Source organism: Centruroides sculpturatus, unplaced genomic scaffold, assembly GCF_000671375.1.
Source record: "Centruroides sculpturatus isolate CEXI.00-Female unplaced genomic scaffold, Cexi_2.0 scaffold81, whole genome shotgun sequence".
Lineage (NCBI taxonomy): Eukaryota > Metazoa > Arthropoda > Arachnida > Scorpiones > Buthidae > Centruroides > Centruroides sculpturatus.
In genome coordinates, this window is record NW_019384371.1 from 421,822 (window position 1) to 448,713 (window position 26,892).

The window sequence follows — 26,892 nt, forward strand, 5'->3', positions numbered from 1 at the left end:
TTGGTTACACATTTTATTACATCTTAAATATAATAGTAAAATTATTAACATTGTTCCTTTATTCTTTAATTAATTAATTCCATGGTTGTATTTCTTAAGTAAGTATTTGCTGGATTATAAAGATCTTTAGTTACTTTTTGTAATTATATTTTGTTATTTTATAGGACAAATAACTAAAAATTAATTGTTTCGTACTATTTTTCAGCTTCAACAGGAATAAAGAAGCTAGTACAGAATCTTAAACTGTCATCAAATATTTTTGAAGATAATGATGAAAATACGATTTCACCACCTAAAAGAAAGCGAGGAAGACCTCGTAAAGTACCACAAACATCTCCAATAAACAATGAACCCTCAAAAACACCTGAGGTTTGTATAATTGATTAGTCTTATATTAAGAGAAGATTGAAATGATATAATTACTTCATATTTTAAATATGTAAATGTTTCAATAAATTTTTCAGAGGTAATAAATATCCTTAAATACAAAGAATGGCAACTTAATTTAAGATTAAATATAGTTATCAATATAATTTTATCTAGTCCATATTTGACCAAAATAAAAAAAGATATTGAAACATGTTTGAATCTTTTAATTTTGGATTAATAATAAAAATATATTTTGAAAGCTAATATAGATATCTTCTGTATAACACGGTAGTTAGGTTCTGAAAAAATGCCGTTTTATGCAAATCGTTGCTATACAAAGCAAAGGACTAGTACAAAACATAGGATTAGGTTCCCAAAGATTTTAGAATATTTGGTTTTAAAATAACATTTTTTAACTTTAAAATAGTTATGATGATATTAAAATAAAATTTTTAACATTTTAATTCATTGTTTTACAAACTGAATTATTCTCAAATTTTAAATTATTATAAGATCCAATTTTAAAATTTTACCAACAAACATATTATATACAGTAGACACCCATATAACACGGTAGATATGTTCCGTGTTTTATGAAATTCATGTTGTACGAGTCCTTAAATACATGAGCCAATCACAGTCTGGCACATATGCAGTTTAGGGACTACGGCTGTTTGAAAGGTTTTCTTCCATAAAATTAATCGATTCTAGACTAATTTGACTCAACATTTCCAAAACATGTATAATTTTTTGGGAATAATCCATATAAACTATGCTATAAACAAAAAATTGTAGGATTACTTACTGAGTGTGCACCATTTGACGATGCCATTGCTTAAGCTTGTTTTCATTGCGGAGTGGCACATCGAATGGCGGGCATATGTTTCCTGATAAATTATTTTTTTGCGAAAAATTTGCTGAACTTTGGAGACATCATTAATATAAATATAATTTTTATGGCTGTTAAATAATAAATGGTTTAGTAGGTCCGCTTCTTGTTTAAACTCAACGGTTTGTGCAATATCCGCTATTGGTCTAGATTTGACCAATCCTGTTACAACATGATGTTTTACTGTATCATATGAGTCTCTTTTAGCATGTTTATACAAATATGATTGCAATTTTTTTGCCATTATATACAAATCCATATTATATGAACCTGTTTTATAGGGAGGTCTACTGTACTAAATTTTTAGCTTAATACAACTTAATTGTGTGATATAAATCTAAGCCCTTTCTAAAATAGATTTTATACATACAGTCAATATACTGATTCTATTCTGATTTGTTTTGTCTTCTTTTAGCTCTAGGTTTATTTCATCTAACACTATTTTCTAGCTGTTATTGAACTCTAATGCATAATTTTTGTTAATGATGATAATGTATTTTGCTATAAATATGTACTTGTTCTAAGAGGAACACTCACTCATGTACCCTACACTTATGTACTTGGACCAGTTTATTCCTATGTTATGTAATTATTTTACTTTGAGAATATGCTAAAATATCTACTTCCCATTATTGTAAAATTGGAAGAACAAAGAAGATACATTGAAAAATATTAATTAGAGGAAGTTATAAATTGCTTATTTGCTTAAAGTTATATAATGTAGATGTATTTTTTTTTTTTAATAATTTGAAAGAAATGAAAACAACTTTAGTTTTACTTTTTAATAACATTCTAAATATTTTAAAAATTGTTTTATCATTAAAAATTTTTTAAAGTGTACAATAGAATCTTAAATGTATAAATACTTTACATTTACTTAACTTAATCCTCATTTATTAGCTAAAAAGTATTTTATAAGACAGATTTTTTTGAAAAAATGCTTTTAATAAGATGATAAAATCAGTAACCATTTAAATTTGTTGGTTTACAGACAAAACACATAAAAATGACAAAAAAAATTGTTGATCATAATTTTTATCCCATTAAATAGATGAATCGCTTTGCTAAAAAAGTTATTGTATTATTGTTTATAAGAGAAAAATTATTTTAAAAAATATCTAATTATATATCTAGCAGATCATACTTGATATATGTATTACTAAAATATGTAAGCTATCCATTCATTCAGTTTGGTCTCATCAGCAAAATTATTATGAAAACAAATGTTCTAATTGTTAACCCTTCTGTTATATACAGAAAGGTTAACAATTAGATGAATGATATGATGCTGCATTATACATATTTGGAAGTACCAGCTGTGATTTGTTGACATGGATTTGTTCCTCAAAATCATTCATGGGTGTATACTGTAAATAAATGATGACTTCAGAGAAAAAATCTAGGGAAATGCAGTCTGAAGATTTGGATGGTCATTTGATTGGTCTCCTGTATTCAATCTACTCTCTTCTAAGACTATACTTGTGTGACAGAGTATACATTCTATCATTTTTTATAAATCTAAGTTTCTAATATTTAGTTAAAAAATTGGATATATTTATTAATAATAATAGTAATAAATTAAAAATATAGTTTTAAAAAATCTTATTTCTGTATTGATAGAAGGAAGAAAAAATCTCAAAGGCCAAAGCTTTAGGTATTAAAAATGAAAAGGAAAAATGGATTTGTTCTCAGTGCACCCAAATATTTTTTGATTGTATAGAGTTTGCCAAACATTTACAAAGTCATTATAAGCCATCAAGAAAGAGAAGAGCTTGTTCAGAATTTTCACAGGACCAACAATATTGTGATAAAGAAAAAGAAGTTAATAATATATTACAAGATAATGAAAAAGTTAATGATGAAACTTTAGAACATAATGAAGTAGAAACTAATAGTAATTTGACAACTTCAGAAAATGTACACAATAAACCTTCAAAAAATAATTCAGAAAATGAAATAACTGAAACAGAACAAGAATCTAGTCATTCCACGCAGGACACTAAGAGTACTGATACAATTCAAGAAGAAGAAGAAGTAATAAAAACTCGGGTAATGTATTAATTCTGTTACTTTATAGTTAATTTTCATTTAGAGTTTTGATTTATTTTCAATAATGTTAGATTGAATATTACTGTAAAATGATATTAAAGTTATTGTCATGTAGAGTGTCTCAAAAAATGTTTACATCCATTTTAATGATTGAAATTTTTTACAAATTTTTATTTTTCTCTGAAAAATATCAAAAATATCTCATAATTTAGTTATGTGTTATTTTAATACATATAGTCTTCAACTTATCAATAGGATATCATTCTGGAATTACTGTTACAAGTATGGTTTTCAAAGCCATACTTAGGCCTGTGTAATATAGCTTAAGTACAGAAGGTATATTGTAATCATATGACTCATTTTTAAAGAACATTATTTTATAAGGATTTTTATAATATTGTGAGAACAATTTTGAGTGAGTTGTGGGAAATGATAGAACACTGAATGCACATAGTACTAGAATATTAGAATTTTTGAATTGGTGGGAATCAAATGAAAACTAAAAAGTAATTTTCTGTAACATTATAGCTATGGAGAATTTTTTATTTTCAAGCATTTATTTGAATCCCTTTCAACCTAGTTAATAAAATGAAAATTGGTTAATAAAATAAAGACAATTAATAGATGTTTTTGAGATAGGTGAGGACATAAACCTCTAAGAGGGAAAGGTGAGTTCAATGCTGAAAATAAAGTTTTTAATTTATATGAGGGAAATTGAATTAATTATTAATTGTAATTTTATTAAAAATATATTTTATTGAATATTACAAAAATTCATTCAACAAGAACTTTATTATCAGACATATTTTGAGCCTTAACAATAAAAATATCACTAAGAGAGTTATTGGAAGTAGAGTCAAACTTCTATATAATGAAGTTGCTAAATCCTAAAAAAATTTGTTGTAGGGAAATTTTGTTATACAGAAATTACACTTTTTGGTAAATAAAGTATCATTTTAACATATTTTTTTTTTTATTNTAAAAATAATCCCAAAACTATCTATATCTATAACATTCTAGAACTTTCCAAAACTTTTTAAACTCAAATTTTTTACTTTCTCTGTAGACACAGGTCTTTACCTATCTCAAAAACGAAATTTTGGGTTTTCATCTAAATTCTACAAGATGATCCATGACTTTTTCCTTAATGATAAAATTGTTGCCTATCTGCCAAAATATATGGTAAAGGAAATATTCATGAAGCCTGTTAAGACTATGTCAATTGAAGAGACAAGTCTTTTAAATTGTTTACTTTAATTATATGATTTTGTATTAAGAAAGAAAATTGGATTTAGGAGTATTGAAACATGCATACATTTTCTTAGACACCTTCTCTATAACTATGTAATTTTTGTTTCTCAGAAAATAACTTAAGTAAAATTCTGTGATTTAAAAAATTTTTAATAAAAACTAATTATTTATAGCCTACTCTTCAAGATGAGAATACAACTCCTAATGATATTACTGACAATAGTATGAAGAAGAGGAAAAGTGAAATCATTAAAGAACAACAACAACAATTTAAAGAAAAAAAATTTGAAATTGTATCCAGAAAAATTTCTCAATCAGCATTTGGAAAATATAATCTTAGGAGTAGAAGGAAAGCATTAATTTTAATTGATGTAAGTTAACACAAAACCATAATAATTATTTTTAATTTAAATATCTATGAGAATTATTTGAAATTTAGTGTGAATAGCAGTACAAAGTAATTAAATATGTAAGTGCAGAAAATGTACTAGCAAGAGTATGATAAACATGATGAACAATTATATAGAATGTTATTTACAATCAAATTTCAGTTTCACTGGACTCCTTTACATCATTTTTTTAAAAATCTTTGTGTATTATTATAATTTTTTGTTTATTGCAAGATACTTTTGGTAATGCAGAGGGAACAAACAATTATTTACTGTGGCATCATCATAATACCGGGCTGCAATTTTTAATCATACAGTAGATCCCCCTATAAAACCGTTTCCTATAGTTATGATTCCTATAAAAATTGTGGCAGTATCCGTAAACAACGGTAAAAATAACTCCTATAATACGTAAAACGTCATCGGGCAGCCGAACTACTTTCCCGCCGTCCGTAGCGCCACGCTACGGACGTTTAGGCGGATAAATTGAGTTTAGTATCGTCTGTTCATATAATTATATATAAATTAGGTTGATTCGGTTTTTGGAACCGTGTTTTCGTATTTATTTACTATTGAACACAATACTGTGTTATTATTAAAACACTTGGCGTTTATCCACTTTATTCAGTTGATTCAACTGAATCCACTTTATTCAACTGAATAAAGTGGATAAACGCCAAGTGTTTTAATAATAACACAGTATTCAGTTGATTCAACTGAATCCACAGTATTCAGTTGATTCAACTGAATCCACTTTATTCAGTTGAATAAAGTGGATAAACACCAAGTGTTTTAATAATAACACAGTATTGTGTTCAATAGTATATAAATTAGGTACTGTACATATAATTATATATTAATTATATATAAATTAGGTACTGTATATATAATTATATATTAACTTAATTTATNGAGGAAGTAATCGAGTTTTAATGATTGATGGTCCTTACAAATTAAAAATATTTGTTGTATAGAAATTTAACTTCTTTATTTAGAAGCAATTTTACATATATTTTTGGCTGAAGGAGCAGTGTACAATGCAAAAATTTGTTATATGAAGAAATTTGCTATATAAATTTTTGAGATATGGAAGTTTGACTGTATTAAAACTTTCCAAAAATTCTCAAAGCATAAAAATAATCCCAAAACTATCTATATCTATAACATTCTAGAACTTTCCAAAACTTTTTAAACTCAAATTTTTTACTTTCTCTGTAGACACAGGTCTTTACCTATCTCAAAAACGAAATTTTGGGTTTTCATCTAAATTCTACAAGATGATCCATGACTTTTTCCTTAATGATAAAATTGTTGCCTATCTGCCAAAATATATGGTAAAGGAAATATTCATGAAGCCTGTTAAGACTATGTCAATTGAAGAGACAAGTCTTTTAAATTGTTTACTTTAATTATATGATTTTGTATTAAGAAAGAAAATTGGATTTAGGAGTATTGAAACATGCATACATTTTCTTAGACACCTTCTCTATAACTATGTAATTTTTGTTTCTCAGAAAATAACTTAAGTAAAATTCTGTGATTTAAAAAATTTTTAATAAAAACTAATTATTTATAGCCTACTCTTCAAGATGAGAATACAACTCCTAATGATATTACTGACAATAGTATGAAGAAGAGGAAAAGTGAAATCATTAAAGAACAACAACAACAATTTAAAGAAAAAAAATTTGAAATTGTATCCAGAAAAATTTCTCAATCAGCATTTGGAAAATATAATCTTAGGAGTAGAAGGAAAGCATTAATTTTAATTGATGTAAGTTAACACAAAACCATAATAATTATTTTTAATTTAAATATCTATGAGAAATATTTGAAATTTAGTGTGAATAGCAGTACAAAGTAATTAAATATGTAAGTGCAGAAAATGTACCAGCAAGAGCATGATAAACATGATGAACAATTATATAGAATGTTATTTACAATCAAATTTCAGTTTCACTGGACTCCTTTACATCATTTTTTTAAAAATCTTTGTGTATTATTATAATTTTTTGTTTATTAATTACAAACTATGCAAGATACTTTTGGTAATACAGAGGGAACAAACAATTATTTACTGTGGCATCATCATAATACTGGGCTGCAATTTTTAATCATATTTTCAATTTATTTAATTTAAAATATATGGTCTTGATTTTAGTAGTGTCTTGCCTCTGTACATCATTCTTTTTCTGTTAACAACAGTCATGCTGGCCATCTAATTAACTCTGTTCTGGAGAAAATTTTTGAATTAAAAATAACATGACTTCTGATCCAAACTGGAAGTTTATATATGAAATTGGAGCCTCTTGTCCCAATGCTTTCCATATCCGGTCTTGACTTTCACATATCAAACTCTGTTCTTGAGATTAAGGAAGGACAGACACCAGTGGGAATTTACAGGTCTGAAAATTGAAAGTTGCAGTCCAAAAAATTTGTATACAAAGAAGACTGAAAATCATCTTTCCATTGTCTCCAGTAAATGTCACAGATTACTTATTTATTTTAATAAACTGTGCCCTTTAATAGTAAGCACCTAGTAAACAGTGCAACTGTAAGATGAAAAAAGTTAGTGTGCTGTTTATTAGAATAAGTACAGTATATATATATAGTATAGAATAAGTACAGTATTGTATATATATAATAGTTTTATTTTCAGAAATATATGTTTAATTTTCTTATGCTTAGCAATTTATACATACAGAATTGTTTTTTAAATATGATTAATATATTAAATAAAAATTTTGTTTGTTGAAAATAACTTCAATCAGTTGTAAAACAGTTGCTAATTTTGTTTTTTATACATCATATTTTATCTTATATTTTATAAATTGCTTTATTTAAAAAAGTTTTTGTAATAGATTTGAAAAGGTGACTATAAAAAAATCAAAAATATATTTATTAAAGGTAATGCCCGTTTAGGCAGAGGAAAATCTGCCCCAAAAGAATAGCAAACCACATAAAATAACAAACGAGAAGTTTAATAATAGTATACTGTCCTTTTACATAAATATTTAAAATTTATATAATTTTCATGTAAAAAAATTTTAAAGTTCTCTAGATGTAATAGCCTGAATAAAAAAGGAATTGCTGCTGAATATNGTCGTCTAATTAACTCTGTTCTGGAGAAAATTTTTGAATTAAAAATAACATGACTTCTGATCCAAACTGGAAGTTTATATATGAAATTGGAGCCTCTTGTCCCAATGCTTTCCATATCTGGTCTTGACTTTCACATATCTAACTCTGTTCTTGAGATTAAGGAAGGACAGACACCAGTGGGAATTTACAGGTCTGAAAATTGAAAGTTGCAGTCCAAAAAATTTGTATACAAAGAAGACTGAAAATCATCTTTCCATTGTCTCCAGTAAATGTCACAGATTACTTATTTATTTTAATAAACTGTGCCCTTTAATAGTAAGCACCTAGTAAACAGTGCAACTGTAAGATGAAAAAAGTTAGTGTGCTGTTTATTAGAATAAGTACAGTATATATATATAGTATNTTAAGTAAGTATTTGCTGGATTATAAAGATCTTTAGTTACTTTTTGTAATTATATTTTGTTATTTTATAGGACAAATAACTAAAAATTAATTGTTTCGTACTATTTTTCAGCTTCAACAGGAATAAAGAAGCTAGTACAGAATCTTAAACTGTCATCAAATATTTTTGAAGATAATGATGAAAATACGATTTCACCACCTAAAAGAAAGCGAGGAAGACCTCGTAAAGTACCACAAACATCTCCAATAAACAATGAACCCTCAAAAACACCTGAGGTTTGTATAATTGATTAGTCTTATATTAAGAGAAGATTGAAATGATATAATTACTTCATATTTTAAATATGTAAATGTTTCAATAAATTTTTCAGAAGTAATAAATATCCTTAAATACAAAGAATGGCAACTTAATTTAAGATTAAATATAGTTATCAATATAATTTTATCTAGTCCATATTTGACCAAAATTAAAAAATAAAAAAAGATATTGAAACATGTTTGCATCTTCTAATTTTGGATTAATAATAAAAATATATTTTGAAAGCTAATATAGATATCTCCTGTATAACACGGTAGTTAGGTTCTGAAAAATGCTGTTTTATGCAAATCGTTGCTATACAAAGCAAAGGACTAGTACAAAACATAGGATTAGGTTCCCAAAGATTTTAGAATATTTGGTTTTAAAATAACATTTTTTAACTTTAAAATAGTTATGATGATATTAAAATAAAATTTTTAACATTTAAATTCATTGTTTTACAAACTGAATTATTCTCAAATTTTAAATTATTATAAGATCCAATTTTAAAATTTTACCAACAAACATATTATATACAGTAGACACCCATATAACACGGTAGATATGTTCCGTGTTTTATGAAATTCATGTTGTACGAGTCCTTAAATACATGAGCCAATCACAGTCTGGCACATATGCAGTTTAGGGACTACGGCTGTTTGAAAGGTTTTCTTCCATAAAATTAATCGATTCTAGACTAATTTGACTCAACATTTCCAAAACATGTATAATTTTTTGGGAATAATCCATATAAACTATGCTATAAACAAAAAATTGTANAAGGAATTGCTGCTGAATATCTAAATGATACGTATTAATATGGAAACAAGAGGTATTTTGGATTAATTTACTTGGTTAAATGTTTGCAAATAGCAAATGTTTACTGGATATTTGTAGCATTTCTTGACTAATCTAGAAAAATCTAATAATTCAATACTAATAGAGTTTGTTAGATTTAGGAATAATCACATTGAAATTTGTTTCTGTAGGAATCTGTGATTCATTTTGTTTTCAAACTTATGTGAGATCCGATTCCAGTATAATCTAAAAACAAAAAAATTGTTCATTTTCTCCCTAAATTTTCGACGTATTTGAAATAAATTTGTCGCCTCCGCGTTAAAATAACATTGTCGAAAAAAAGAATCAAATATCGATGGAAACGTATAACATTCTGCTTTAATATAAACATTCAACCCTCGAACAATGACTTTCCTCTGCTACAAGACAAAAAGTTTATAGTTAAAGTCCGAATTCGTCATTTTGTTTTGGATCCCGGGAACAACTTTAACCTCCACACCTGCAGGACCAACCCTATCTCTCACAATAGGTGATCACATGATTGATTTTCCCAGTCCGAAGCTATAAAAGCGACTTCTTTCCCCCTCCTCGGGGGAGTCTCACATCTACCGTCCAAAAGGATTAAGTCGTCGGGAAACTTTAACTTTGTGCGTCGAACTCTGTGCCTACGTTGGAATCGACTAGAGGTATGAAACGATGAATGTAAACTCTCTCTCCGCGAGTTAGGAGTTAGGCGAAATAAATTCACTCCCCCCCAATGTTGGATTTTGTAATCATTAATTACGTTCTTGTTAAGCTAATAAATCGTTGTTTCCATTGTTAAATGGTGTCATCTACTCGCTTATCGCCTACGCCTCGTCGACGACCCCTCTCACCTCCTCCACTCGACCGAACAAAAAAAAGAATCCCGACCCGTCGGGACCGCTGTCGGAAGTTAGCCATCTTGATAGGTGAGCAGGTCTAACGACCTGTAGCCGGAAAGGGAGTGTCGACGGTTCCCGACCTCCCCGGCGGTTCACACTTATATTAAAATGAATAAAACTTTAATATCTTCAATTAAAAGTAGCAACTTTTTACTTACTTCAAATATTTAGCACAATTATTCACAATTTGCCAATCTCTAGACAATTTATAAGTATTTAATAAAAATTAATGAAAACTTTGAACAAGAATGCCTCAATTGGAACCAGGACATTGTCTCATAAAGATATCAGCTTACTTTAAATCAGGGCTGCCCAATTCATTTTGGAGGCAGGCTATAATTTCAATTACTTGTCACCCGGCAGGCAACCTAGTGAATCATACTTGCTTACACTCATGATTCTTTTATAAATGGATAGGTATTTGAATCAAACAAAGCTTTAAGTTGCACATGTTTTAATAATACTTAATAAAAAATACATCAATGAGACCTAAGAAGGGGCTTATTAGCTAATAATTTTTCAATATTTGGTGACAACAATTTAATTTTAATACACAAAAGGCAACTCAAAACTAATAGAACAAGTGTAATAAACGTGTAGGTTAGGTATTAACAGCGATGTGCGTGGTGACTCAAGTCATAGTTCATTCCGCATTCGACCACTCACGTGACAGTTGGCATTATCAGTAGCACGACATCGCGCATAGTGACAGCCGACTGCTACTGTGGGCAGGCAAATTCAAATGTGTTGGTGCACCTGGATTTGGGCAGCCTTGCTTTAAAGGATTGCATAGATTTACATCTTAACTGGTGTTTAATTTTTATTTTATATCCAGTCCCATCTGATTTTGAAGTTCACTTTGCTCTTTCTCTCTATTAAATTTTTAAAATTTAATTTCATTATTTTGACACAAATACAATAAAGTTCCATGCATAGAATAATTACTTAAATATTATTTTATTTTCAAGGGACCTAATGACAAAGAAGTATCAGAAAGTGATGATGATGATGACGATGATGATGACGAAGATGATGATGTTGATGAAAGTAAAGAGGAAGAATATCCATATATTGAAGATGGAATAAAAAAAAGTAAGAATTTTGAATTTGAAATTTAGATGAAANCAAGGGACCTAATGACAAAGAAGTATCAGAAAGTGATGATGATGATGACGATGATGATGACGAAGATGATGATGTTGATGAAAGTAAAGAGGAAGAATATCCATATATTGAAGATGGAATAAAAAAAAGTAAGAATTTTGAATTTGAAATTTAGATGAAAAAATTTTTATTAAGCAATTAGAATGTTTATAAATATGTTGTAATTTCCTCAATAATATAACTTAAGTTACAAAATTTCATAAGAATATTCTTATTATTTGAACTACAGTAATTTCATTTGATATTTGATTATAAAACGTTTTCATGTAAGAAGTCAATATGAATTGACAATTATTCATTCAAATAATATTATAATATCAACCATATAATACCATATAGTATTTTCAACTGCTTTCTGAACAATACAATCACAATTGGTAAATATTATATTAATTAATGTTATCTTTAAAACCAGCAGATTTTTTTATATTAATGAGCACTTTAACTTTAGGCACATCCATTTTTAGGCTAAATTGTTCTGTAATGAATTACAAATCGTAAATTAAAATATGATCCATTATTGATTCATATAGTCTGAAGATGGATGTGTTTAAAGCTTGAAAGCATTCACCAACAATAAAAATTTTCATGGTTTTAAGAGTATTGTTGATTAATAGTATAAATGCTTTTTATATGAATTCTATTTTTCTATGAAATAATTTTAAAATTTCAATAATTTAATTTTTGAATAGAGATTGATAAACAGATGAAAAACTATTTAAATAAGATGCAGTGTGAGAATCTCTGGAACATAAAACATTGAATTACACTAGATAATGTTGATTGTTTTGAATAATCAGAGTGATTGAGATATAATGATGACAAATATAATAATAATTAGAAAAATTTGGAAAAGAAATATCTCAGACTAAGATATAAACTTCCAGTTCTTATGCTAATTTATTTAACTAATTATATAAAAAGTACATTAGAAGTATATTAACTTTATCAACTGTATTATTGTCAATCAAGCTTGACAGCATGCAAAGACTAATTATAGCCAAAAGTGATATCACAAAATATATGTTAATGTATTTGTATTTTACTTACCTATAATTATGTACACAGATGCGTATTGAGTTGTTTGGATAGAAAAAAATGACTATTTTATGCAAAAATCCAATTAGCTGGATATTTTGTGTATCCAGATGGCCCAAGGTTCCAATTAATTCAGATAATTGGTGTTTCACTATATTTTGATCTGCTGATTCAAAAGGTTTTAGTGTGGGTTATTATTGGTTTAATTAGTTTAGGAGGAGATTAGAATATTTGAAATTAGAAAAATTTTAATAATAATATTGAATATAAAATTGTTAAATTTTGAATATTTCAGAGAAATATATGCATAATGATTCCGATACATCAGAAGAAGGTGAAAGTAAACCGAAACTAAGAAAGGCTTATTCCAGAAAAGTTAGATTATATAAATGTGATTTGTGTAATAAATCATTTGATAAAACAATTTGCCTTTTTCGTCACATAATAAAGCACACCGGAAAGTACATGTGCAAGAAATGCCATAAAGCATTTGCTCGAAAAGAAAATTTGCTTAAACACAGTTGTTCGGCAGGAACTAATTTGCCTAGTGAAACTGAAAGTGAAAATGAAACTGATAATAGAAAAAATAGAATTGAATATCCTTGTGAGTATTGCAAAATGTCATTTTTCACAGAAAAGCTTTTGGAAAGACATAAAATAAAACACACTGGTGAATTCACTTGCACTGAATGTAAAAAAAGTTTTGCTACAAAGGTTGGTAAATTATAATTAATTAAATGACAAACAATTTTATTTTAGTAATTTGAGATAAATGTTTATTTCAGGAAATTTTGACAAATCATATTTGCCCTATGAAGCCAAATGTTGAAGAATTCACTTGTACTATCTGCAGTAAAACTTTTTCTAAAGAAAGATACTTGTTTAAACATTTACCAGTTCATACAGGGAAACATTCTTGTCCTATATGTGGAAAGTGGCTGAGTTCTTTAGCTTCTCTTACCAATCATATGAGAATATGTGGTCAAGTTAAAGAAATTGAAGTCAGTGGTCAAGCAAAATGCCCAAATTGCAATATGGTAACTATTTGTAAATTAAACATTTTCTAGTTTATGGTGTAATATGCAATTTCTAAATATGCTTAAATTTCTAAATTTCCATAATGCAATTTCTAAATATTTCAATACTTTAAACCAGTGGTGCCCAAACTTTTCATTTGGTGAGACAAATTGCTTATAAGTTGTAGGTAGGCAGGCCATAAATATTTTGTACATGTGTTTCTATGATTTATAACTGATATGCCAAATATGTTCACAGGTTGGATAAATGTGTGCTGCTAGCCATATTTAGTCTGGGGGCCATTGTTTGGTCACTACTGCATTAACTTATGATACATTTAATTTATTTCTTTGCAAATATTTTGCAAACTGGATAAAATACCTAAATTGCCACGTTATTTCTTATGTTAAATTTGAAGGTTGTGGATGTTGGATGTCTCCAACAATTTTATGTTATGTGTAACCTAACCATCCTCATTAACTATTAAGTCTCTATATTTGCCAGAAGCAGAGATCACACTAAAATATATATATAAAAGTAAACAAATAAAAAATCAAAAAATCACTTGCCTCCTTCCTGTCCTATATACAAGAATTTTTTATTTAAGGAATTCTAAATTTTTAAAAAATTAATAAATTAGTTAAAAATTCAAATTTAATTTCTAATTATACATGATAGTAACATAATCACTTAACTTTTAAGCTAGATTCTGATAGCAGTAAATTAAATTAGCCTGAATATATCTTGAAAATAATCTGGCATTTGTTATTTCAGTTATAATTATGCTAGACAAATTACTATAATCTGTATATATATTAAAAGCAAAATGTTTCATCCCCACCAAAACCAAAACCAACACTTTACGAAGAAGCAGCGTGTGAATAGGTCACACTTTGTTACCTATGGGGTCTACAGTTTGTTCCTCAAAAGGACCATACATTAACTTCTTCTAAGGACTTGGCATGAATTTATGGAAAGAGTTAATATTAATTTAGTTTAAGTTTTTATAATTATTTATTATTATTATTATTTATTTAATTTTGCCTGCATTTTTGAACTCTTTAATTAGTTAATACAATTTTTTAAATTCATCACAACTCTTTTTTTTCTTTTGCAACATAACTATAGAAATTTTTTTTTAGTGTTGTTTAGCACAAAAGATAATCAAATTTAAATTTATTTTAATATTAGTAATTTCATTAATTTTTGTTTTATAAATTTGCCTGCTTTTTAAAATTTTTATTTTAAGTGCATTAATATTAATTGAACTGTCAGGCTACCTAGTTAAAAATAATTATAACTTATAAATCTTTGAGTTAAACATTTTTAATTATTTAAGAGTGTCATTTTAATGTCAGATTGAATAAAACCAGAATTTTCACTAACTATAGTTACAATTATAATAAGCTAATTCCACTATAAATAGAATTCATAAAATAATTTCTAGATGCATATACAATCTTATGTGTGTTTTTATTAAATATATCAACTAATACATCTACTTTTATTCATTTGAAACATTTTAAAATTGTTAAAAAAAAACAAGCATTATTGCATGATATTTTTAAAACATTACTAATAGTTAAACAATAAAATTTTTATATTTATGCTTTATATATTGCTTTCATAATTAATATTCTCTGAACAGTTGATATTATGCATTAAATACTTTCTTTAAAATTAAGGAATGGACACTTTTTTTATTTTTATAGATATTTACAGACGTGGCTGAATTTAGACATCATCAATATGAGCATACACATCTTTTTGCTTGTGAGACATGCGGTGCACGATTTCGTCAAAGATTTTCCCTAAAACTTCATGTTTGTCAGGGTAAAGATTTAATCTGTGATGTTTGTAATAAAATTTTTGTTAATAATGAAAGTTTACAACGGCACAAATCCAATCATGGCAAAACAGTTTATAAGGTAATTGTCATTTTTAAACTTTTTATTTTAAGCATTTATATAAATCATGCTTTTATTATGTTTGTTAAATTATGCAATTTTGATACAATAATAATGTAATTTGATATAAACAAGTCTTAAGCCCAATAATTATATTAAAGCCAAACGATTGCCAGATTAGATTGGGCTATATTACTGCTAAATAAATGCTAAAGGTCTACAAGTAGGCATTAGGCACTATCTTTTATTAAATTTAATAAAAGCTTGTTTATTCTCCAATGTTTAATTACAAAATTATTCTCATTAGATAAAAGAACTTTTGTGTTTCATCGTTTCATTAAGATTGAGCTAAGAAGTATTTATATAATATTGGAATTTGGAAATTGAATTTATAAAAATTAATTGTTTTAATTCATTTTAATTTTAGTGCACAGATTGTGAAAAAACTTTTCATTGGAAAGATTCCCTTTTAAAACATTCTTGCAAGAAACCAGACATTGTTACTTCATCTAATTTAAAGAGCTCAAACTTAAAGCCATTAATTTGTGATATTTGTGGCTCAAGTTTTTCTTGTAACAGTAGTTTAAAAATCCACAAGTAAGAATTTATTTATCTTGCTATTATTTGATATTGTAATATCTAATCTAGTAATAAGTTGTATTTAAAATTAATAATAATAATTACACACTTTATGGTGAAGTTTAAAACATATATCACATTGTAATCAAATATTACTAATATAAAAGCCATTATCTGTGTGTGTGTTTTATCGATGATTTTGGCTCAGTGATTACATTTACATTGCAGTGACCTCGTTTAGTTCATGCTTGATGAGGGGATATTTCCCTTAAGTTGCATTTTTAAATATTTTGGCAAATGGCCTATTTTAAACTTACTTCATTCTTTCTTTAAAGTTTAAATTTATAGCCACATTGTGTCACTTCTAAAACAAATTTTTTAAAAATCTTTCCATGGTGACCACATGACATTCTATTATTCAATTAGAAATAACGATCTAACGAGCCTGTTATTTAGAAAGTTTTATTGCTCATCTAACTAATGTACATACAATTCAACTTTGTTTTATCAATGTGAAATTAAAAAAAAATGCATAGGTGAAGTGAAAGAGTAAAATTGGTAAGGTAAATTCTAGATATAAAAGTATAAGAACTGAGACCCATGAAGGCTGTGAAGTCTGACTTGAGCAATATCAAGTATGAATGGCTTTGGCAAGAGCTGCGGAAACAACATCACAATGTCAATCATCAAAACAATATCAAGGTGTCTATTACTTTCTTTAGTAATCCAAAGAAAGACAGAAAAAAATCTTTTAAAAGACAATAGTGTTTACTCAGAATTTAGTGTATAAAGAAATTTTATAAAGAAAGATTTTAATATTATTTTAATATAAAGCCTAAATCTGTTTATGAGTGTGTAAGAATTCTCTATAACTCCTGCTATTTTTGTCTGCTCCAGGTGAAATTTTGTTTTGTTGTTGTTTATATTACAACAGATAATATTTCTACAAATTAAGTAGTTTATACTAACAACTCTTCTTGACTATCTTGAAATCTCTACTCTTCTCAATTCTTCAATTTCTACTTTATCATGAAAAGTATTCCATCATGCTTGATGAGGGAATTTTTAGTTAATATATAATTATCAATAAATATTTTTTAATTTTAGAAACTCAAGCAGGAATATGTGATAAAAATTATATGTCTGAGATTTCTTTTTGTATCTAAAAAACTTAAATTAATTGGGCTGCAATTAAAAAAAATTGTAGACCTGTAAATTCCCACTGTCGTATGTCCATCTGTTATTCCTTAATCTCAAGAACAGAGTTAGACAGATGAAAACTGAGACCAAAAATATAGACCAAATGAAAGATTAGAGGCCAAAGGCCCCAATTAACTATATATGAACTTTCAGTTCAAACTGGAAGTCACATTATTTCAATTCAAAAATTTTCTCCCAAAAGGAGTTAGATAGATGATCAGCATGACTCAATTGCTAACAGAAAAGTATGATGTACAGGGCCAAGCCATTACTAATTTGAGATGGAGAGCATAGAGCATATACAAAAGCAGTTTTTTTCCAACCTCCAATGGTCCATAAAAGAAGGTGGAAGTCTTCACCACATTAAAGGCATGTGAAGACCCAGTATTAACCAAAAACATTAGTATTTTTGGATTTATCTTCAACTTCATATAAGCAGTTTGTTTCCTTTAGTTATAAATGTTTATAAAAGAATTTATTAATGTTACATAAAATAAATCAAAATAAAATATTAATACTGCTTGCTTTTTTGTTTTGTATTAATTGTTTAGTAATCAAGCCAGAAAGCAATATTGTTTTTTTACAAAATAATAATTTATTATTAATTGAATATTGAAACATTTACTTCATATTTTATTACAGAACTATTCATGGCCAAAAGAATTTTTCTTGTGAAGACTGTGGGAAAAAATTTCATAGGAAAGATATGTTAACTCAGCATCAAGCTGTACACAGAGAACCAACTTATCGTTGTCCAACATGTAATAAACTCTTTAAAACAAAGAGATCTTTGTGTACACATGAGATGATACATGATGGAGTGAAACCATTTAAATGTGGAAAATGTGGAAAAGTAATTTTAGAATTTATTATTATTATTTTTTTGTTTTATATTTTACCATAATATTATTTTATATATTGAGCATAATACAGCTTGAACCTCACACCAAATATCACATAAAAAGAAAATAAAAACACACTGAGAGCAGCATTAACATTTTTTTATTTTCACTAGCACTTTTCAAGAGCAGTTCTACAAATTTCCAATAACATATCTGCATCATTTTTATTTTCTACATTATTTTCTATATTTAACAAATAAATATATATTTATAACACTATTCTCACATTTGTAAACACATCTTTCTTGTAAATTACTTTTGCTTTATTCCATGTTATTCTCATCTCCTTATCATATGCTTCTTGTGCTTAACATGAGCTTATCTTATGCTTATATACATTTTTCCTATGCTCACTTAACCTCTCTTTAAAATAACTATTACACCTTAAAGTCCAGCAAAATCTATTCACAATACAGACTAATTTTTTTGGATGTGTTAAATATCCTTTTTCAGGTTTTTATGGTTTAAATTCTAGAATCTGAATATCCTAACCAACATTTGAGTTTCAATTTTTGAATCTTGAATTTCAAAAGAGAGCTTTAAAAAATTTGAAGTTATGCTAAGTAGAATATAAACAGTTTGGTAATTTAAATGATATTTTCAAAAATTCTACATACTTCAATAACTAGTATACCTTATCGCAGCAGCCCAACAATTTCACAAAAACATATACCATATGAAATATTATAGAATATTCATTATTATAGTGTATTACATTAATAAACCTTAAAGAAAGTACTACACTATTTCATAATGCACCCTCATGCATTCAACTAGTTCTTCCACATCTCTGGTGTTGACACATTCTCCTTCTTAGCCAATTTATAGATTTCAATTTTTTCTTATTATAAACAAGTCCATGATGTCCTGCATAGGTTGTATAATCTTTGTCACTTCCCATTATACTTTCACTTTCAGTTCACAAGGACCATTGTAATTAAACCTCACTTCACCAAATACTTGTGTTATTTAAGCTTCTCCTTAAAGTTCTGGTTGTCACCCTAATTTATGTATATCACTATATCAGTTTCTTCTAAAGGTACTTGATAAACCCATGGTCAACTGGTGTTTTTCACTGAGTTTTCTTAACAACTGAGACATAGGATTCTTCTAAGACAAATTGTTGCTATCTGTTACTATTTCTATTTTCCAGCCTTCTGTTATATATTGTCACCTTTATTGGTCCTTTTGTGTGATTTTCCTTGATTTTAGTTTTGTGTGATTTCTTCATTGCTTATCAAACTTTCTTATTTGGTAATCAACCATATATTTCTGTTATATCTATGTTGATAGGCTATATTTCTAATATAGTCAAACTTCCTTTCAGTATCCAGATGGCTTGAACAAGCCATAAGGTAAGCACAAGTCAAGCACAGTAAGCATATGATAAGATGGTGAAAGTAATATAGGATAAAGCAAGAGTAGTTTAAAAGGAAGATGTGTTTACAAATGTGAGAATGGTGTTACAAATATGTATTTATTTGCTAAATATAGAAAATAATGTAAATATGTTATTGGAAATTTGGAGAACTGTAATTAATAAGATGTAATAAGAAACGATGTTAAGGTAAAATGAGAATTAAGGGTGTCAGGTTAAGGATGAGGAAAACAAATGATACAGTACTGAACCAAATATCTTACAAGTTTAAAACAAGAAGTGATCTGAATTTCTGAATTTTCCAGTTTTCTGAATATTTTTGCTAAATAGATTTATTTTATATTTTAAATATATTTCTCATATTATATGTACAGTTATTTTTCTTATAAACAATCCTTCCATCTTACTTCCTCATTTACTACCTTATAAATAGTGAAATCTTGACAAAAAGAATTTATTAACATTTTTTTTAATAATCTTGATTAGATGTTGAAAATTGTTTAAAATGTTCATTTTTATAATAATACAAATAAGTGTTGGCCTGCTGCTCTAGAGATCCAGAGGTTCCCAGAATGCAGGCCAGCATTCTGGAAACCTCTCTACCCATAAAAACTTTTGAGAATCATATTAGGTAGGTAAGACTACCTAAGATGATTCTCAAAAGTTTTTATGGTTATTTTAATCTAGATTTGTTGAGTCTCATCTCTCATCAGGGGCAGATCTACATAGGGATTAATAGGGCTTAAGTCTCAAGGGCCCACAAAAATTGAATTATCATCATAAATTTTTAATACTTTTTATTAACAATGAGCACTTATCGTCATTCAACACCATTTCATAAATAAATACATTTTAACAATGATTCTGATGTTATTAAAAATAAACTTTAAACCCCAATTTAAAGGTTCTTAATCTAATAAAAAAATGGGGCAGTAACTGCACATAATGGGTTATCTATCATCACAATTGCAAGGCTTGCTATGCTGTATCCTTCACTTTTTACCAGATTCATTTCTGATATTTTCTGCTCTAGCAGGCAGCAATGCAGTTCAACTTTAAGTGGAGACTTTTTAAAAGTGTTGCCATTGTCAGTTAGTCTTAGTGTTAGGGAATCTGTGCTGAGATACTGCGGTGGTATGATGCAGGGAAGCCTTACTTAGGTTAGCTATAACAAACTGCTGAGTTTTAATTTTTTTAATAATTGTGTGCTACTAATTATACATGAATTCCACTTTTAAACAGAATAGAAGATGATTTCTAAAAATTTAGGCCCCATTGTACTTCAATAAGCTCTAGGCCCCAAAAAAACCTAGATCCACCCATCTCATCACTTGGCCACTCTATGTGGAACTAATTAAATTGATTATGGACATGAAAAAATCCCTTTTAGTGCAAAACCCTTCCGGATGCAAAGTTAAAAAAATAAATAAAGCAAATAAACTACAATTTGACATTTGCTTTACATAGCACTACAGATTCAATGAGTTAAATTATGTATAATGATATTGAATTTATAAATCAAATTCATGTTTGTTTTTCTTTGAATTACAATGAAAAATTAATCTGTTTCGAATATAGTACATTAATTATATATATATATATTTTNATGCATATATATATGCATTTAATTTACTTTAACATATTTGTATTATTTAAATTTATTATGTTACTTGTTCTTAGATAACTTATTGTTTAAAACATTTAGTTTTTTCTTCTTGTATACTAGAAAACTTTAGATTATTTTAAAACAATAATATGTTTCCTAAAGTATGGGCTGTGATCTAGTATAGGTTCTTGGAAAACATAGAAGTTAGAATACAAACTATTAAAAAATAATAAATTCTTAGTGTTTTAAAAATGTCAAATTTATTTTTATTACATAATATTGCACAACAATCATCAACATGAAAAAATGCTAATTCTTATGGAAATTGTTGCATGTGAATGACACACATTCTAGATGAAAGTTTGATGTAGAGAGAAAAATGTAAATATAAGTTTATGGTTGAATTTTAAATTAATTTATCACAATTTGATAAATATTTATTCAATTTTTTCTATTTATACATTGTGAAATGTTTGTTAATGCTATTTTCACACTGCCAATGATGGTCATCAGCATTCATTAAGACAGATAATAAGTTTTTGAGTTGGACCATATATCAAATTGTCAAAGATATTCCAATGATATCAGTTAATGTGAAAGCAAGATTATAAGGCAAACAGATGAAAAACATTTTCAAGATTGAAAATTAATTATGTTATACATGAAATAAGTCTAAAAATTTCCATATGTTGTTACCATAGTAATTGGTTAATAACAAATAGACAAAACATACCATTGTATGTATCTCAATGGTATGTTTTGTCTAAATTGTGAGCTGGAGCTTTTCTTTCACTAAAGCAATATCTCCTCCATTTTATGCAAATAATTATGGAATTTGTGGATTTTTCAGGGCTGTGGAGTTGGAGTCAGAGTCGTGGAGTTTTGGCCAGAGTCGGAGTCGTCAAAAAATCTGCCGACTCCGACTCCCTTTTTACTTACCAACTTGTTATGTGTATGAAACAGAGTAGGGTGGTAAGGAAGAGTTGGAGTTGGTAGATTTTTACGCGACTCCACAGCCCCGGGATTTTTACTCCCATTGGCTAGGCATCCACCAATTTGACAGTGTTGAGCCTTAGTCAACATTTGAATGATAAATAATCGTCAGTCATACATCAGAATATAGTAGAGCGTCATTTATCCAAAAGCCAGTTATCTGAAACGTCAGTTAACCAAAAGCATTCCAGTCGGCAAATTTAAATTTTCGCTAGTGCTGTGGCGCTGCAATCTTTGGCTATATCTTGGGCTACTCCAATATTTTTTTTGTTGGTGTGTGTGTTTTAGCTGGCAGCACTGGCACTTTTGTGTAGTGTTTTTCTGAGGACTGTGTGCCCCATGCTGAATCGAATGTTTTTGATACTAGATTAACTTCTAAAGTATAATTTTTTTGTTTTTATATTTTTATTTTGTTTGTAAAAAATAAAGAAATAATTTTTAATGATACAATAGCCACAATTATTATTNTTATTTTGTTTGTAAAAAATAAAGAAATAATTTTTAATGATACAATAGCACGATTATTATTTTAAAAAGTTTATGTTAGGCTTAACATTGACGAAAATTTAATGCGAAGCGACATGCAATGGAGAAAAATTTCAACATGGGATAGGTTAATATATTTTTTCGCACATAATCGATTATCCGAAAAATAAGTTATCCAAACAACCCCAGTCCCCAATTGATTCAGATAAACGATGCTCTACTGTAAATACAAAGACTCTTTTGATAATTGATTTCATATTGAATTGTTGGCAGTGTGAAAGTAGCACAAATTGTTTATATCTGAATACAGAGCATGTACACAGAGCATTCTTGCTAGTCTGAACTCTGCTTAATTCAAATCACTTTTTATTTGTTCCTCTACTAAGCAAAACCAAAAAATAAATCAAATTTGTAAAATTAATATTTACTATATATTTGCCAAATACAGTATAAACAATTTGTAAATAAATGTACTTGTTTATCATGCTTTTCTACTTTCTTTTCTTTGTATTTAGGCATGTGTGTATGTAATCTTCCAAGTCTAAACTTTTTATTAATTTGAACAACCATGTATAATAATTAGTTGCTTTTTATAATAATTATTATTTTTATCTGATTGATGTGATGGTATCTATATGTACTTTTCTAAAAATTTTTTAATATTTTATTCTTACTATTAATTTATTTTAATCATATTGTTTCTTTCAATTTTAGGAATTTTTTCAGAAGAAGAATTTACATAGACATGAAGAGACTCATAATAATAATAGAAAAGGCTATAAATATGTTTGTTCCATTTGTCAAAAATCTTTTATTAGCTTAGAGTATCAGTATCTTCATCTCCTTGAACATTCAAAAACCTGTGGAGTTTGTGGACGTACTTTTCTGAAGGTAATTATTAAAATTTGTAATCATGTTTATAGTTTTTTTGTCTTAAACTAATTATCAGTATGAAATCATTTTTAAAGTAAAAAATTTGATTTGAATCACTCTCATTTTATCTGAAACATGTTAGACTGGACATAATGGCTTATTGTTTCAAATAATACTACAAATTAGGAATTTATTATTTAAATATTATTTATAAACTACAGAATTAGCATTTATATAAATTTATCATAATGTTTTGCAAATTAATTAAAAAAATATATTATTGTGAGAATCGGGGTTTAAGCATCTAAGCCTAAACCGTTTTCCGACAATGGGGAGGTGAGTCCTGCTCACAGGGTCAGTGGATGGCAATTTAGGAGGGCGAAAATCGAGTGGGAGGTCGCGGATAAGTCGATAAGGTGTTGACAGAGTACGAGTAAACACACATGATTAAGATATAATATAAATTTAATTAGTATACACTATATAAAAAAGTTACAAATAATAATAATAATATCAAACCAAAATTATAATAGTAGGTTAGTTGGATTATATCTCGGGTATTTCGACTGAGGATAATCTCTGATCCTCCTTAATATTATTTTCGGAATTAGCCCTAGTCCACCTGAGAGGAAAGAGAGAGTTCTACTTACTAAGTTGTAGCTTGTAGAATCTAACCGTGTTGTCCGTCTTTGGTGGTCAGCGATGAGGACAGTTATCCTTTGCTTTCTGCTATCTTGGGAGGCCACCCCAATAACTGGCTGGGAGTCCTCTTTATACCAAATTTGAGGGGGTGAGAACTATGACATTACTAATGATTTATCCGCACACCTGTTAGTGTGTTGATATTTGGATCTAGCTAGTTCGGACAACTGACATAGAGAAGTTTGTTCAATTTCTTGATATTGGTGTCAAGATGATATGATTTTATGACATAAATTTCTATAGGTTTGATGGCTCTCATCCATAAATTAACATTCATCTGACAATAATTTCTTTAACCTGGTCAACTATCTAGATATTGTTTATATCAAACATTGTGTTTGACTATGAACGAGACGATTTATTGCTGTAACCAAGTGTTACGTACAACCAAAGAGGTGATAAGAAACATCTCTTATTCCCATCTTGTTGATATTAACATCTATAGAATTACCTTTAAACAAATGGAGGAGACTTCGTTTATTGATATTTTAACATTTCCCCTTTTTTTTCTTATTCGAGGAGAGCGTCTCTGTCATTGACCGCAGAGGTTCTCCTTTTTCCCTTTTCAGAGAAAATTCCGAGGTTTACTGTTTTAAAACAGAAAAAAGGGTTTCAGACCTTCACATTATTATTTTGATATAATCGGTGAAATTCGATTATAGTAGAAGCTAATCAAAAGATATATCTAGGTGAAGATTTAGTTTCCACTTACAGAAAAATTGCAATGGAAAACAAACAGAAATGAAGAAAAATTCAGTTCCAATTTGCTAAAATGTAGAATATTTTTATAATGGAAAGTAGAAATTAAAATAATTTGTACTGTTGATGTCATTTGAATTTCAAACTTTAGGATGGCAGCATGGTTGATAACAAATTATTCACTAATCATATAATGTCTCACTCTCAGTTTCTTTTTCTTGTGCATTTTTACAAAAGTTATATATCAATGAATACCTAAAAACTTTCTTATGTAGCAATATGTTTATATTTTGTTGAATGTGCCAGCTTTTTGTTTAGTTTTGTTGCATCTGCAATATTGGAATTTTTCTTGACTTATCTTGACTTTCTGTTTCTTTTAAACTTGTAAATTTTATACTGTCATACAGTATGACAGTATAAAAGTTAAACATTTTTTAACTTGATTTTTTGAACTTTTTCTACTACAGCAATGGAGAACTTTTATTTTCACACTTCAGTTCTGTAGTATTTTTTCTACAAATTGAACTCCAGGTTTACTCTTCTTCATTTTAGATGCTTAGTTTAGATGTTTGATGTTCAGTTTAAATATTATTTTTCTCAATTTAAATATCCTTATTTATGAAATAGAGTTAATGATAAATTTCATCATACAAACAATGTATTTACGTTTAATATATTATTATATGATAAATGTTTTGTCTGTGAAACCTTTGCTTTATGAATTAATTTTGTGAATAAATACAAACTGTTTTGCAGGTATTAACTAATATTAACAAAATAGATTAAATTACAAATTAATTTTTCATAATTTTATTTTTTTGCTTTAAATACAAATAAATTATTGAAATAAATTAAGTTTTTCTGAAATATCTGCCCATGAATATAATAGTGTAATATATTTTAGAATATAGTGAGCCTTTACCTAAACTTTTGATAATAAATTAACATAAAATAGCCTGTTTCATTTTTAATACTGAACAATTAATTTTGGTGATTTAGGGGGTGTTGTAGTCAGCTGAGTGAGCTGGAGAAGTTTGTTAGTGACCTTTTGGAAAGTGAAAAACTATAGAAAATATTTTTCTTTTTGTAGTTGTATTGTTATTTTTGTTAATTCTCAGAGGAATAGAGGAAAATCCCAGTCCTTTATACTGTATTCCTCATTCACCAATTAAGTTTCCTAATGTTAAGAGTAAGAAACGTTGCTCTCCTAGTGAACCTATGTTGAAAATTGCAAAATTGGATAATTTTTTTCTCCTGCTAAATTCAAATCAAGTAAGTTGATTTCTAATGAAATGCTTTCGTATTTAGATGAAAGGTTTGATACAGTTCTTAATGTTTTAAGTGAGGTATCTGCTAGAATTGATTGGCTTGTAATTTGCATAATGAAAGCGATGAAAGGTTGACTAAGATTGAAACTAAACTGGAAGAAATTTTTAAGTTTAAGCAGAAATCTCAAAACAAAGATAGTTTGCTTTTGCATAATGTTGACTCACTGGCGAATAAATTGTGAAGGAAAAATATAATAATTCAGGGTCTAACACAGACTGGCGATGATCTGAGTAGTAAGGTACAAGAGTTGTTTATGGTAATAGCAGAACCTAGGACTACTCCAACTATAAGAATAATAAAGTTTAACTCAACCAAAACATTATTTGATTTATAATCTTTGTGTAAGGCTTGCCGACTGTGTGAGATTGTCAGGATGGTCGAGGGGTTGAAACAATTGTGTGTGAGCAAGAAATTAGCACTGAGACAAGTTTACCATCTTTACCTGTTTAATGAGATTATAAAAGGTTTTCTTACAAATATCTCTGTCTCCATTGACATAAATTTAAAAGGATAGAGTCTGGTAAAGTCACAAATATTTTGTAGAGTGTC

General features: G+C 27.8%; 1 protein-coding gene across 1 annotated transcript in view; it reads left to right on the forward strand.

The window, feature by feature from the left end:
- LOC111614692 (zinc finger protein 568-like) overlaps positions 1–25,800 on the forward strand; it is a 40,920-nt gene extending 15,120 nt beyond the window's left edge. Inside the window, exons 5-15 of the mRNA XM_023356061.1 lie at positions 206–369; positions 2,879–3,307; positions 4,732–4,929; positions 11,439–11,562; positions 12,968–13,386; positions 13,458–13,709; positions 15,402–15,617; positions 16,024–16,193; positions 18,018–18,228; positions 23,455–23,631; positions 25,771–25,800. Coding sequence (XP_023211829.1) covers positions 206–369; positions 2,879–3,307; positions 4,732–4,929; positions 11,439–11,562; positions 12,968–13,386; positions 13,458–13,709; positions 15,402–15,617; positions 16,024–16,193; positions 18,018–18,228; positions 23,455–23,631; positions 25,771–25,800 — 2,390 coding nt within the window. The remainder of the gene's footprint in view (positions 1–205; positions 370–2,878; positions 3,308–4,731; positions 4,930–11,438; positions 11,563–12,967; positions 13,387–13,457; positions 13,710–15,401; positions 15,618–16,023; positions 16,194–18,017; positions 18,229–23,454; positions 23,632–25,770) is intronic.
- Positions 25,801–26,892: the final 1,092 nt, after the last annotated feature.